The sequence below is a fragment of the Camelus dromedarius genome, chromosome 29, assembly GCF_036321535.1.
Source record: "Camelus dromedarius isolate mCamDro1 chromosome 29, mCamDro1.pat, whole genome shotgun sequence".
Lineage (NCBI taxonomy): Eukaryota > Metazoa > Chordata > Mammalia > Artiodactyla > Camelidae > Camelus > Camelus dromedarius.
Genome location: NC_087464.1, coordinates 16,600,675 through 16,616,627, shown reverse-complemented (window position 1 = coordinate 16,616,627; position 15,953 = coordinate 16,600,675). Strand labels below are relative to the sequence as shown.

General features: G+C 53.1%; 1 protein-coding gene across 3 annotated transcripts in view; it reads right to left on the bottom strand.

The window, feature by feature from the left end:
* Positions 1-15,953, bottom strand: part of SEMA4B (semaphorin 4B) — a 42,048-nt gene that overhangs the window by 10,858 nt on the left and 15,237 nt on the right. For 2 of the 3 annotated variants that reach the window (XM_064480581.1, XM_031440569.2), the window contains exon 2: positions 12,278-12,549. In XM_064480581.1, the coding sequence (XP_064336651.1) occupies positions 12,278-12,449 (172 nt within the window). In that variant the 5' untranslated portion in view covers positions 12,450-12,549. Of the gene's footprint in view, positions 1-12,277; positions 12,550-12,812; positions 12,908-15,953 lie in introns of those variants that run through there. The other variant, XM_064480582.1, reaches the window with a different exon arrangement.

Sequence of the window (15,953 nt, the reverse complement as noted above, 5' to 3'; positions counted from 1 at the left end):
GCAAAGCAGTTGTGAATACGGCCTCATGTGTGTTTGCATGGTGGGTGTTTTTACATACCCCCAGTGTGGTTCCACTAAGGGCAAGGACATACAAAGAAAAGAAGGTAAAATATAAACACTAAAATCAGGAGCAGAAAAAAAAATGTGAAGAAAATGTCTGAACCAGAAACAAAGGACAGATTCACATAAGCAGGTCATAAGGTCCTCAACACACCTATTGGAGATAGGCACTGCATTTAGTGCTGAGCCTCCCAGTGGCCAAGAAAAAAGGGAAATCAAGTTACCTTATCCTCATTATTCAAGAGGAAGAACACATACCAGCCTTTCTATGAAAGCTAAGCTTTTTTCCTAGCCACTAATGCTGAAGGAAGCACTTAGGTAGGAATTCCAAGCAAACACATTGGGACATCCCACCAGCAAACAGGAATGATGGCGTTCCCAAGGCTGTTCCCCACCATGTCTCCTGGTGAGGGAAGGTGCTACCACAAGGTACCAGTGCAGGAATCTAAAGGGGAATCTGCAGTTAGGAGGCTTGTCACTGTAGAACCAGAGTCAAAACCGGGGTTGCACTAGGAATTCACAGGGCAAAGTCCTGACTAATATCCAGAGTCTGAACTCTGCTGCTGAAACCACACAGGGCAGCTGTGGTCTGAAGAGGTTAAGGCCTCTCTTTGAACTCTTAAGTCCAGAATCATACAAGACTGAAGGTCTTTTGCCTCAAATTCCCAACTCCTTACCACTTCCTATCAGCACTCTACACACTGGGAGGCTCAAGGAAAGTTTCCAGCACTAACTCTCCACTTTTCTCAACCAGAAAATTTCCCAACACACTGGAGCCCAATTATGCTGCTTTTACTTTGTGCCACTAAGCTGATCAGCCTTCTGGAACAAGCAGCCTGACCATTTTGCATTCTGCAGGGAAGAATCATCTCCTGTTAACCACCACAGTGCACCCAGCCTGCCCCAGGAAGGTGCTGTGCTAAAAGTGTTGTAGATATTCCCTGCGTGCCCACAACGGCCCTGTGAGGTAGGAACTGCTGCTATCCCCAGGTTACAAATGAAGAAATAGAAGCTCAGAGACCTTAAGCAACTTATACAAAGCCCCACAGCAAAAGCAGCTGCAGTGGGAAGCTTTCTGGATCCTTGGTCTGCAAACTGCAGGATGCAGCAAAAGCACCTAGAAGATCTAAACTCCAGATTCAGGACCTGCCCCTGGAGACTCGGATGCTGCTGACCTGAGATGGTGTCTGAGAAGGTGCAATTCTATGAGCTCCCAGCTGATTCTGGAGGAGGCCCAAGGAGCACACTTTGAGAAGCACCATGTAGGCAGGTCCTTGTAGGGCAGACGTCATCGCACCAAGCTGTAGTCTCCTCATTTGTATTCCAGGGATAATGAAAAGAAGATGCCCAGCAGGCACGGGAGGAGCCAGTGAGACCAGGGCAGCTACCGCAGCCCCTCCTCGTCTTTTGTAGCCCTCCAGTGTCTTGACAGCAAGGGCTGGTTCAAATTTGCCAATGCTTGTCTGCCTACAGAGGAGGGGAATTCCTACCCAAGTGGGTCCTGTAAGTCTGGGCAGGAGGCTGCTCCTGGAGTCTGACACAGAAATGCCAAAGGTCAGAGATAAGCTGAAGTCCAGGTGGCAGCTCAGCCTCACTCGGGCTGGGGTGAGGTGGGGGGGACCGGCCAAGGGTCATGCAGACAGAGCACAGCCAGGCTGGAGGGCCAGCCAGGGCACCAGCTGCCCGGCCCTGGTCCAGCCCAGCCCTCCAAACAAGCCCACTGCTCAAGAGCACACCACACCTCCTCCAGCCACGCTGGGAGTACAGTCAATGAAATGGCAAAAGGACAGAAAACACCAGCGAGAAGCAGGCGAGGGGCCCCCAACACCAGGCTTTCTGGGGTTGCTCCCTCTTTGTCCCTCTGCCCTGAGACGCTCACACTCAAAGCCATGGTGTCCCGAAGGCCTAGCCCTCCACGATCCCCTCTGCCCTGTGGACTTCACCAGGGCTGGTCAGTGGGGCTGGCTTCCCAAATGGGAGCCTCAGTGAGACAGAGATTAAGACACAACTTGAATCAGAGACCTCGGTTCAAATCCTGCCTCTGTCACTTACTAGCCACCTGCCACCAGGACAAGCCACTTAACGTCTTGGAGCCTCACTTTCCTTATCTGTAAAATGAGGATAATAGCACCTCACCTCATAGAGTTGTTATGAGAAGAAATGAGATTATATATGTAAATAACAATATACATAATAACCCACATTTACTGAGCGCTTTACTCAACTTTGCACACGTTGTCCTGGTGTTGGCATGGTGTCTGGCACACGATCAACACTCAACTGGATCAAAAACAAAATCAAAAGCCCTGCAGGAAAATCCAGCCCAGCAAGAGCTGCCAGAGGAGCAGGGCTGCTTGGGAGCTGGGCCTCCCTGGTCCTCATGGTTAAAAAAACTCATCCTGGGCGATTCTAACCTAGGCCTGCACCTAGTCACGAGGGTCTCACAGCCAAAGAGAGGGCATCAGCTCAGACATGGGCCAGTGTCTCAGGCACATCTCGTGTGTGTGAGCTGGTCCCGGCTCCGCAGTGTTCTGAGTGGTGATCCCACCTGAGCGCCCAGGTGCCTAGGGTCGCCTCCAGAGTCACTGCTTAGATGTCTCTGTGGGTCCTGTCTGAGCTTGCCGTGTGTGTGTGTGTGTGTGTGTGTACGTACATGCCCTACTTCAGGGCTTGCCCGTGCTTGTGTGTTTGCTCTGGGGTGCTATCTGTGTAGAGGTTACTCGGCGGGGGGGGGGGGGGGGGCGCGGTGTTTATGCTCTCGGCTCCCTGTGAGTGCTGGCACACCTCAGGGTCAGTCTTGGCATCTAACTCTGCTCTGTGTGGCAAAGGGAGTGTGTCTTGTGCGGTCTCCTGGGCTGCCTGTGCCTCTCAGACATGCTCCATATCCTCTACACAGTGGGTTAGTTCAGTGCAAAGAAAGCTGGGCTGCGAGAAGCTGTGGCTGGTTTTCCCAGGCGGGATGAAACCTTCCCATCCAGCTTGGGCAGGCCTGAGCTGGTGGCTTCTCCAGAGCTCCAAGAAAGTAGGATGGGGGCTGGCCTAGGGCTGTCTGGGCCACTAGCCTCCTCGGAAAGGGCACATGGGCTGGGCCTGTCAGAGCCCCCTGCAGGGCCCCATTCCCACACCCTCAGGGCCTGGGATCTCAGCAGGAGGTGATACGGGAACAACTCAGCCCCCAGCCTCATCTAGAGTTTCTCCCCTGGCCTGTGACTCACCGGATGCTTGGAGATCTCTGGGGTGAGACGGGAACAGGGCTCAGCACCATCCCCACCCTGGGCAGTCCACACCCAGGCCAGCCAAGAGCTGAACAGGGCTGTGACTCAGAGCCCCACCTCACCTTTCTCTCCACTGTGGCTTCCCAGGGGCACCACAGCTGACGCTGACCTGGCCTTAACATCCCGCCCTCCGCAGGCCCCAGCAGGATTAGGCCAGAAAACAACTTCTCTGGGGAGTCAGAGTCAGGAAGGTACCCCTGGCAGGGGAAGGGGGGATAGGCAGCTGGTTACCCCTCAGCCTGAATCGCAAAGTCCCCAGAGGAGGGTCTGGGCCCTGGACAAGTCCCCGAGAGCCTCCCAAGAGGCTGTGTTGGAGCACCTCTTCCCCAGGGAGTTACACGGGCCCCTTGGACCCACTTGTACCAGCAGGAGCTCCACCTCCCGGACAGGAGCGCTGACCCAGCGGCAAACTAGGGCACAGCAGCGGCAGACCTGCATGCCCGCCCTCGTTCCACACCGCCCAAGTGCGGGGCAGGGTGGCCTGTAGGGCCGGAAGTGGTGGGCCAAACTCTGCCGTCACCAGAGCAGTGCCAGGGCAGAGTCCCTGGCCACGGAAGGGGGCCTGTGTGGCACAGGTGCTCCCCAGGGACAGAGGTAACCAAGAAAGAGGAGAAATCAAGGGAACCCAGCCTAGAAGCATCCTGTATTCCTGGACAGGCACGCTCAGGAAAGCCCACTTCCCAACTGGCCACTGCTATGGGCCCAAGCAGGCCGGCCAAGTGCTCCTGCCAGAATCAAAGGGTGGCCCCCAGCCCCTCACAGACACTTGCCTTGTGCCCAACTGGCCAGCAGAGTCCTAACCCAGGACCTGCCATGAGCTACCATCATCTTGGGAGATGGACCTCCCTCCCATCCATGCCCCCGCCCCCACCCCACCCAGGACCAAGGTCAGCTCCTCCAGCCCCCTGCTCAGGGGCTGGTTGTTCCCCACAGTCCCCTCTTTCCTGAGGCTCCTGCCCTAGGGTCTACCTTCCTTCTCCCACAGATGCCCTCCTTTTTCTGAGGAAACTGGGGCCATCAGGCACAAACCTCAACTTCCCACTGCCTCCCTCCCCATCTCCCCAGAGACTTGAGTCCTGTATCAGCAACTTTTCTGCCTCTCAGAGAGCAGTTTTTCCCTTCAGTAATTATCCTGGAAATTCATGTGCCTCCCTCCCCTCCTTCTCAGCCAAACTCCTGAAGAGAAGAGCCGCTCAGCGCCGTCTCCATTCCTCACTCCCACTCACTCCTTGACTGGGAGTCAGGCCTCAAACGGCCTCACGCTCACCAGGCCCAGGCATCACCTCGCTGCCAAACCCCAGACGCCCGGGGACACGGCCTCCGGGGCATGCGGAGGTCCCCTGTCCTCTGGGTGTCTGCCACATGGGTCTCAAGGGTCACCTCATGTCTCCCTCACAGTCCTGGGCCTCCATGCCTCCAAGAGCTAACGTGCTGCAGCGCTTCCTGAGCACTTTCAGCGGATTAGTGCATGTAGTCCCGGCAAGGCTGCTGTGAGGTAGGTAGCACCACCTGCTTTTTTCAGGTAAGAGAACCGAGGCACAAGTGAAATTACTTGCCCTCGATTACCTGGCTAGGAAGAACGTTGGAGCTGGGATTTGAACGTGGGCCACCAGCTCCAGAGTCTAGGTTATTAGTCACCTTCAGCCTCTCCAGGCTTTTGCTCTTGAATGTTCTTGTTCCCTGGGGTCAGCCCTTAGTCCTTGGGCCACACATCCATTTCCATCCCCTTCAATGGCATGGACGCTGGCAACTCCCAAATCTCTTCATCCATTGCAGGTCTTCCTCCAACACGCCTGATCCCATTATGCAGGAGACCCTCCATGGGCACCTCCCCCACTGACCCCCCTTCCCCAGATTCCAGATCACTCCTTGGCCTGGGATCTTGTGTCCCCGTGTGGCATCGCTCACCAGGCAGGAAACCTGGGTGTCACACTTTTGATTTCCCACTCCCTCACCATGGACATCCAATCCATGATCAAATCCTGCCAAGTTTCTCTTCTCAGTATTCTCCAAATATATTCCCCTCTCCATCCCCACTACCACAGTTCTGACGGGGGCCATCATGCTCTCTCACCTGGGCCACTGCAGCTGCCTTTCAGCTGAGCCCTGCACCCAGCTGCTACGCTGCAGCCAGAGGGCTCTCTGGGAACTGTCACTGTCCTTTGTAAAAACCCTCAGTTGTATCCACTGTCCAAGCCCTTAATGCCAGCCCTTGCTACATTCCCTCCTTCCCCTCATTTAAGTCAGTGAATTGCAACCCAAGGTCCTATTTCTCCTCCCTAGTCTTTGCCCAGCCAGTCCCCCTGCCTGGAATGCCCTTCCTTTTGACTAACTCCTCCTCATCCTTTGAGACTCAGCTGAGTTTCAACTCCTCTAGGAAGCCTTCCTGAATCCCTAGTGGGGCGAGGGTCCCTCCTCTGTGCACCCATCATTTCCTGCTCACACCTCTCCTGGGGCACTGGCCACACTGTTTGATGATGAAGGGCTTTCTGTGCCTGTCTTTCTCACCAAGCTGAGGGCGCCTTGAGGCGCAATGCTGTTTTATTTGTTTCCCACACTTGTATCATCTGGCCAGGTGAGTTCCAAGAGTTGTTCATAAACATTTGTCAACTGAATGAATGACTGACAGAGTCCCAACTCCCATTTCAGGATGCTCTGGTCCAGGGAGGGACCCTAGATTCAAAGGGACAAGTCTGGAGGTCCTGATGCCTCATGTTCACAAGAGTATGTTTGAGAAGCACTGTCCCTCACTTGTCCCTTCCCCAAAGCTCAGTCCTGGAATCCCAGGTTCTAGACGGAAGTGTGATAGCTCAAAGTGCTGCAGGGAGACAGGAGAGGCCACAGGGACCAGACAAAAGAGTCACAAGGCCTGTGTGTGAGTCCTGACTTTTATCACTGACCAGCTGGACAAGACCTGCCGGTCCTGGGAGGGACCCCTGCAGGGTTGCTGGGAAGACGGAATAAATGCAGCATGTGGAAACGACAAACTCCCAGGCTAGGGGGTCACCACCCATCAGGATTGGCCCTCCCCACGTCTGCCCCCTCCACCCCTCCTACTGCCTTCCCTCTCTTCATCCTTGCTCTGAGTAAATACCCAGCCTCCAGCCACCTCAGAAGCCCAGTTGTGCAGGGAAGGGGGACAAGGGCAGGTGGGGGTGCAGCCACCTATGGCAGGAGCTCCTCTCAAGGGGTAGCTGCTGCTTCATCCCAGACTCAGTGGAATGAGAGCCTCACCAGACCTTCAGAAGAACTGGAAACCTGAATTTTTATAGAAAATTTCCAGAGTTTTAAATATTGACAATGAATTAAAGTTTTTCTAAACTACTTGGAGGCCAAACAAAATACATCTCCTTGCTGGCTATGAACCATCGCTCCCCTCGTTTGTGAACGTCTGTCTGAGATGTCTGCCCAAGTCTCCAGTGTGCTGTGTTCCCAGCCAAGTCTGCAATGTCTGCCCTATTTCCAGTCACGGCTGTACCATCGGGGGCCTCAGCTGGACCTCTTGTCCCATCCAAGGGGTGACCTCAATAGATTTCTTCACCAGATGGAAATATATAACCTATCAACTATTCATGGGCCAAGCTGGGTCATTTCACTGCTTTTGAACATTTCACAGGTGAAGCAGGAGGCAGATGTTCTGATGGAAAGAATGTGATTCTTGAGGCAGAGAGCCTGTGGCCCAAGGCTTGGTCTCCAACCTTCTTGTTGCATGACCCTGACCCTTTGAGTTAGCTTCTCTGAGCCTCAGTTCCCTCATCTGTATGAGATAGAACAATACCAGCCCCCCACCCAAGAGCAGTGATCAGCACCCAGTGGGTGCTCTGTCCTGGGTGGTCTTCTCCCCTCTTCCTGTTAACATCTCTCTCAGAAGATGGGCAAAGGAAGGCCAAAAATGAGGCAGTGTGTTGGTTCACTTGGCTGCTCTTTAGAGTTAAGATAAAATGAGAACTATCTGTCTAATAGCCTCACTGAAACCCCTTCACCACAAGCCCCCCACCTCCCTCATCCCCACTAAGCTGCCACGATGGGCTTCACAGATGGACCCAGGAGCATAGGCCAGAGAGGTCCCATGGAGAACAGGTCAGGTCACAGGCTTTCAAGGCAGAACTGTATGACGTGGACAGAATGCTTCACCTCTCTGAACCTCAGCTATCTTATCTGTAAAATGGGGATAATTCCATCTATCATGAACGTGGAAACAAGACAACTAAAAGCCTGGTGCCCACAGTAGCCCTGTACCTGTTACTGCACCTTCTACCTTCCTGTAGGTGCTAAATGGTGGAACACAAACATAAGGATGTCAGCTGTGCCACCTAAGGGCTGGCTCCTGCCCCGCAGTGGAGATGGTCACACAGGAATGGTGGCTAATGAGTGACTAGGAATGGAGAATGGCGGGAGATGGAGTGGGGCCCTAAGAGTCCCCGGGTATCCCAGGTATCTGTCCTAAGACAGCTTCTTCTGTGGAAACCACTCTCTGTCCTGGACTCGGGCGCACTGCCAGGACAGGGAGGTGAGAATGCAAGGAGGATGGGAAGATGGCTGGCGAGGAAACAGCAATGGGAGCTCTGAGGGCAGGCAGGCTGAGAAGGTGAGAATCTCATGCTCCTCTTTCCCTTTGCCCCCCAGTGTGGGCACATCAGAGGCCTCTCCTCTGATCCTGGCATCCAAGGATTTGAGGGGGGTAAGGAGCGACTGATATGGCCTGAGCCCAGCCTTTTCTCCATGCCTGGAGCCATCCTCTCCAACTCCCTTGTCTGGACGATGAACATGCAGATGTATCCAGATGTGCCCCAAAAGTTGTGCAAGCTCAGAGCTTTGCTGGGCTGACACACAGGCATTTCCACACCAAGCTAAATGTGGGTTATGCAGAGGGCAGAGTGAAACCAGCAAGGGGCAGGGAGAGGGAGAGGTGCGTCCAGCCTCAGGCAGAGGAGGTTCTTGGGGCAGAAGAGGGCTCTGAAAGAGCTGACCAAGGAGCACTTGAAAAGTGGAGTAAATCAAGCAGGACCCCTGGGGATGGTCTCCAATCAGCCCCAGGGGTCTTGCTTGGTCTTCCACACCGGGGAAGGGGGCAGGGTCTGCACACCACTTCATTCCCTGGCCTGAAGCTCCTGGCACCTAGCAGAGGGCCTGCATACAGCCAGTACTCAGACAGTGTCTACCAAATTGATGCAAATAATCTCACCCAGCAAGGCGGGCAGGGAATTTCCACCACAGAGAACAGAAACCGCTACCTTTTACTGGGGCTGGAGCACGTGCCAGGCACTGTGCCAAACACTTTACATACATTATTTCATGTAATCTTCCCAGAACCCTGAGAGATGGGTCCTGCTATTATTCCCATCTTGCCAATATGAAGACGGGCTTGGAGGAGGTGGGCACGTGCCCCAGGTTGTGCAGTTAGCCAACTATTAGCACCCACAGTTACAGCTTTTTCCACCCCGGCTATGAAGATGCCAGCCCATGGGACAGAGTTGAAGACAAAAGTGCATGTCATGCTGAGGCCACATTAAGGAGGGAGGCCAACAGCCAGGCAGCAGAAGACTTAGAAAGTGGCCTGCACGGGGCTTCTCAGGGCAGCCAGGACCCTGGGTGCCCACTTGGGGTCAGAGGACAAGCAGCTGACTCAGGCCAATGCCCTGTTCTCTCTGCTCAATGAGGTTTTGTTGGTTGCAGTTTGCAGGCCTACGGATTTATATCCAATCTAGTTTGGAAACACTGTGTCCAGAGCTTTCCAGCCAGGCAGTTCAAGGGCAGGGATAAATTAATAACTGCTTTTAATTGCCCAAATAAGGGGACTCAATACAACTTTCATGAGCCCAGGAACAGGTGTGTTTTGTTTCCTCCCATGTGGCCAGGCTGGAAAACACTGGGCCACGCATCGTGCACACCCGAGGCCATTTTTTCCACTTGGCATCTCTCCTACTCTTGACTACTGCAAAGCCTTCAGTCCTGAAACTCCAGACCACACAGTCTCCAATGCAACAGGACCAAAATCCTACAGCCTTCTTTGAAGTGTTCCTTTCACAGAGACTAGAAACTTCCTCTTAAGGCCTCTGCTTGCCTAGATGACCCTGGAACCCCCAGTCCTCTTCCTCCTTGCCACTAGGTAAGACCACAAGCAGGGAACCTCCTCCTGATGGCCCCAGGTACCTGCAGCTGATCAACAGTAATGAGGGTTCCACAGGAAGAATCCCAGATGCAAACTAAATGCTCTACTTCCAGGGATTCTGTTTTAAACCACAGACACAGTCCATTCTCCCTAGGCTTCCAGGCCCTTGCGGAGCTTGGGTGGGAATTCAGTACAGGAGGGCAGGTGGCAGGAAAGGGGGGCATGTTCCGTTCCATGCCTCTGTCCCTGTTCTGTGAGGGAGGGGCCTGGGGCCTCAAGCCCAGCGTCCCATGGTCAACATGGGCCTGCCCAGGGTGGGCACACTGCCAGGAACATCTAATGAGCCCCTGGGGATGAGGCAGGAAACCGCCTCAGGCCACACTTGGAGGGTGCGCCTGTTCAGTCACCAGGGCATTCCCCTCTGGGGCTCCCAGCCAGCTGGGAGGACCTGCATGTAGATGGGAGGGGGCAGCAGGGATAGAGGGCCAGGAGGAAGCCCAGGGAGGCCATGAGGCCAGCTGCACACTCTGTGTGCAGTGCAGTGCGGCTCAGCAAAGTGTGGATACGTGCTCACGAGTCTAGGTGCTGGGATGCTGCTAAACAATTCCAGGGCTCTGGCGGAACTAGAAAGAGGTCTCCTCTGGGGAGACCCAGCCTCAAGAACATAGTGGAAGGTCTTTTTCTCTAGGATGCACAGCTTGGAAAGCAGAGTCTGAACTGCATTTCGGGCCCTCTCCACCTCTCAGCTCGGTGCCTCTGTGCAGGGCACAAAACGCATGCCGTCTGCGCAGTCCTAACAGTGAGCATGAATGTCTTAGCATATGAATTTTGGGGGGTACAGACAACCAGACCATAGCACCAAGTGATGTGTACAGGGGGTGCTGGTGTATGGCAGAAGCCTACCATAGTCTGGCCACAGTCCTGAACTTCTGGAAGTGGGCCAGGTCATGGAGCCATGTGGGTCGTAACGACCAAGTGTTCCAACTGCTCTCAGGAAGCAGGTCCTCTCACTTCCTCTTCACTGCTCCTCCACTCTGCCTTTTGGTCCACCCCAACCAAGAGGTCCCCAGCCAGCTCCAGCATTGGACACAATACCTGTTACATTTGACATGGCCCTCCATGTGAGCCAGCCCAGCTTTTCCAGGGCCAGAAGCAGAGTCCATCAGAGTATTTGCACCCACCTCATCTCACCATCTCACAAAGCTGAGAGGGTCTAAGGGCAAAGGGAGTTATGGCCACAACAGAAAAAACAACAAGGCAGCAGCAGGCCTGGGTCCGGATACACCTGTTATCCTCACTTACCCAGCTGGAGCACCCAAGGGGCTGTCGTCAAACTAACATACCAGCACTGCCCCCACCCCAGGCAGAGTCACCCAGCTCTATGCAGGATGTGCCAGAATGAAGCATATGCTTAACACGTAGCAATAATGATAGTTAACACTTAACGGAGTGGTTTCTACGTACCAAGCCCTGTCCTAAGGATTTTCCAAACATAAACTGATTTAATCATCGCAACTTCGAGGTGGGTGCTATTATTATCCCAATTTTCAGATGAGGAAATCAAGGCCCAGAGAGGTTAAGTAGCTTGCTCAAGGTCACATGGTTACCTAGTGGCTAAGGCAGGATTTGAACCCAGGCCATATTCTCAGTACTAACCTGCAATGTTTCAGATTGGGTTTCCCTAGTGACCCTGACTTAATTTAAGTGGTGATTCTGCTACTCTTTCCTTTTGTAAATGGAATGCCTTTAGAGGTGGGGATGCTGTAAAGAGAACGAAGTCTGGTATAGTTTTAGTCTGTAACCTCCAATGTACACATCTTTTATTCTAACTTATACAATGTGACAAGCAAGAAGTTAAAGGCTTGGAGAAACAACATCTATTGGACATCAATATACGTTGCCTATTAATACACTCAGTTTCATGAAGTCTCCAAGATAGCCTTGCAAAGTACCTATGACAATGCCCATTTCACTGATGAGCAAACTGGGGCACAGGAAGAAGGGACTCACTTACAGAGTAGTAGAAACGGGATTGGAGTCTAGGTCCCTCTAATTTCAAAGAGTTAGAAAAGCAACCAGATGAAGGGGGGGGGGGTAAGGAGAGGGAACACTGGAGGGCTGGAAAGGAGGGGGCCACAGAAGCAGATGTTAGCACCAGACCTGGGACCTGGTCAGTGAGGATGGTACTCCTGGGTGGCTCCAAGAAGTCCTTCCCAGGGCCTATAAGTCTCAAAGCCCAGAGGTGCCCCATCCCTACCTAGTGTGGTGGTTCCCAGCCCCTGGGGGGATCCCACCAAGTCTGAACAAGGGGTGGAAAGAGAATGGGGCACCCACTTCGCCGCGGTTACCAAGTCCTGCCACGACTTGCTGGAATACCAGAACCCCAGTGTTTATGGGATGGCAAGCAAGGCCCCTTCCACCCCGCGCCGCCCTCAGGGGGCGGCACCGCGGCTGGTTCTGGTCAGCATCAAAGACAAGCAGATGGGCAGGCAGACCAGCGGGAAGACAGAGGGGGGTGGGGGTGGACGCCACCGCTAAAAGGGCGCCCTACCAAGGGACGAGCAGGGGCGACACAGTGGGCGAGAGACTCCCCTCCCTGCCCATTAAAAGAATGGAAGAAAGGGGCCTACGGCCCCACAGCTCCCTTCTCCCTCCCTCCCTGCAGCATTCTGAAAGGAGGAGGGGTCCTAATGGACCCCAAGCCTCCGACAGACCCCTTCCCTCCCTTTCTCCTTTGTCACCGCAACCTCTGCGCGAGGTACCTCTCGGGGCCGCCTCCCCTTCCCCCGACCCCAGCCCGGGCCCCCAGCGGGGTCGCCCCAGCACTCACCCAGAGGCAGGCTGATCCGAGGGGCGAGCGCCCGAGTCGGCGGCGGCGGGAGAAGGAGAAGCAGCAGCAGTAGCAGCGGCGGCCGGCGCTGCAGCGCACCCAGCAGAGCCGGAGGCCGGCTCTCCCGGCCCATCGCGGCGCTAGGGACTCCGACAGCGGGGAGCCACGGCATCCTCCAGATTCCTGCTCAGGTGGCTCAACTGGACTCGCGGACGGCGGCCCCGCCCCGAAGTCCGGCCCCGGAGTTGATCGTCGATCCCCCGCCTCCGGACCTGGGAGGTGGAGCGGAGTGAGAAGTGGGGTCAAGTGGGCTGCCGCGGACGCTGGCCCCTCCGCCCCCCAGCCCCCCAGCCCCGCAGTTCTCCGCCGGCCCCGTTCGGTCAAAGCTCGCCCGTGAGCGCGGGGGGGGAGGGGCCGAAGGAGGAAGTTGGGCGGTTAGTCCTGCCTCTCCCTGCTCGGCTCCTGGCCCAACCCGCCCCTTCCCCCTTCCTCCTTCCTGGGCGACGGAGGCTCGAGGAGCGCCAGCTGGGCTCACCTAGCTCGGTGCGTGCTCGGAGGGGACCAAGCCCAGAGATCGGTAGCTGCCGAAGCCGCGGAAGCGCCGGGGCGCGGAGGAAGGCAGACCCCTAGTTCCCCGCCCCCACCTCTCAGACCCTCCCACCGCCGCCCCGGCCCCTTCCGGCGCCTTTGGGACCCTCCGTGAGCCTGTTTGTCTGGGGAAAACTTGTGGGTCTCTCTATTGTGTGCCCGAGGGTCGGGCCTCGGTCTTCCCCCTTTATCCTTCCCGGTCCCCTTCCCCCGGCTTCCCCGCTCCCCGCTAATGCTTCTGGCATCCCCATGTCCGTAACCAAATGAACTCTGCCAAGCTCGTGCAGACTCCGCAGCTAGTTGCTTCTGCACCTAATTTCTGCACTGGTCAGTCCATCTTAGGTCTTGGCTGTGCGTTCACTGCAAGCTCAGCACTTAGTCTAGGTACCCTGCGAGGTCGTCCACGCTTGGAATTCTGTCCACGTAAAAACAAACCTCGGGTCGGGGAGCTGGACAAGATTAGCTTAAGTGGGATAATAGGATTTAATGTTCTGCCAAGGAGGTGAGACCTCCACAACCTGCACGTGGCCTGGAAGGGAAACCCAGAGGCTCCCACCCCCAATCTCCTGCAGTTTGAATCCCCAGGGGCTGAGAGGAGGGTTTTCAAAATGCAGACTGGGTCCTGAAATCAATTTAGTGGATCCCGGTCAGGATTAAAAAAGAAAGAGAAACAGAATGAAAGCTATCAAAGTGCAATAATCAAAGAAAGGAGAAGTAAGCTTTGGGAAACCTGTTTTAACTTTTACTAAATGTGCACAGGATCACAGCACAATGTAATTCTTCCTGTAGTTTGAGTCAAAAGGATTTTGAAAACCTCTGCTAGTCATTTCCATGGCAGTGGGGACAGTTTCTCCAGGAATTAGCTGCAGTGGCTGGAAAGTTCCTCTGCACCTCCAGCCAAAATTAGCCTTCTCAGAGCCAGCACCTTTTACTCTCACCCTACACCCAGGGCCTCCCACAGGGTGGCTGCCAGGGTGTGGGCACAGCACTCACATGGTCCCAGGTCTCCTCACTTGCAGCCAAGCTTCCTCATGCTCCATGATTTCTGTACCTCCACTATCCCAGTACCTTTCTATGGGTATGGTCCTGGCTAGCAGTACCCCTTTTAAAGGGTCTCCCAGCAGTGGACACAGAATTCCACATGGGATGTGGGCAGCACCAACTACCCATAATTCTAGCATTTCCCAGGCCTTGGACACTTTACCTCTATTAATGGTGACAATCCATCATTAGCCAATGATGCTCATGCTTCTGTCTGTATGTAGGACCTCTGTCCTAAACTCCAAATGGCCCCGACATTTCTACCAGGCTGTCTTGTCTGATAGGCATCTCAAATCCAACATGTCCCAAACTAAGCTCCTAATCTCTCCCCTCTACTCCCCAAAACATGCTCCATCTGTATGAGCCTTTCCCATCTCATTTAAGCTGCAAATCCATCTTTCAATTGCACAGGTTAAAAACCTTAGTTCCTTTCTTTTCTCTCACTCACATCCAATCCACTAGCAAATTCATAATCTGACCACTTACTACCTCCTGGGGTCCCAGTTACCAAACTCTTTCTCCTGGATACTGCAAGGGCCTCCTAACTGGTCTCCCTGCTTCTACCCTTGCTCCCCTGCAACCTATTCTCATCTCAGCAACCAGAGTGAGTTTTTCAAAGCAAAGTCAGGGCATGGCACTTCTCTGCTCAAAACCCTCCAATGGTTCCTCACAATAGTCTGCAAGGCCTTCAGTTATCCTCATCCCATCACCATTGCATCATCCACTGCTCTCCCCAGCTCACTCCACCGCAGGCACACTTACAGACACTCCTGTGTTAAGACATTTGCCCTGGCTACTCCCTCTGCCTGGAGCACCCTTCTCCCAGATAGCCACACGATTGAGTTTCTTGCTTCCTTCAAATCTTTGCTCAAAGATCACCTTCTTGAAGAATCTGAACTTCCCCCAATTCCTCTTACCCTGAGATTTAAAAAAAAATTTGAACTACAGTTGATTTACAATATTGTGTTAGTTTCAGATATACAGCAAAGTGATTCAGTTTTATATACATGTGTATATATATTTTTTCAGATTCTTTTCCAATATCTTATTACAAGATACTGACTATAGTTCCCTGTGCTATACAATAAATCCTTGTTGTTCGTGAGATGTTTTTTCAAAGTACTCATCATCTAGGTGCCCAACCAGATTTGGGGGAGCAGGACAGGTGGTGGTGACCCTAATAAAACAATGAAAAACTTAAAAAAAAATGTATATATATATATATATATATATATATGTATATATATATATATATTTTCTCATCATCTTCTAATACACTGCATGATTTGCTTATTTGCTGTGGTTTTTCTTCATTGTCTGAACTCCCCACCTGCCTTCTTACCCCTAAGAATGCTGACTGAGGAGACAGGGATTTTTTGTTTTTTCAGCTTGTTAACTAACATATCCCTAGCCTCTAGAACAGTGCCTGGCAAATAGTAGGCTATAAGTGTTGGCTGAATGAATGAATGAAACCTAAGAGTCATGGAATACTGCTGGCTCATGTCAACTAACAACTAGAGCTACTTTTTGATATCAACTTTGGTCTAGAATTCCCCCAAACCTGAAATTATGCTATTAACTTTTCAACCTAAGGACAAGACCTTGTATTGATCTCTTTTAAATCGAATGGGTCTGGTCTAAATTTCACCCCATTGAAATCATTTTGAATATTGATTCTATTATACATTTGGCTTCCCCTCCAAGTTTTGAGTCATCCTTAAATTTGATAAGCATTCCTTAACCTTTATTGAAGTCACTGATAAGAATATTAGGTGAGCAGCGCACCCACTTTTTGGTTTCTAAATACCACTCTCCAATAAAAGGTATCAGGACTCCTTAGAGAAATGAAAGGGAAAGTACAAAGGTGAGCCTGGGACGTTGTATTGGGCCGGAAAGCAAGGAAGTGACTAGAGACTAATGGGGTCATGTCAAAAGGATATAGGGCCAGCTCTTGACCAGACTTGGGACAATTTGAGCATCAGGAAGCATAATGAAGTAATGGATTCTAATGCGTTATAATAAAACAATCCATTAGTCCACAGTAAAA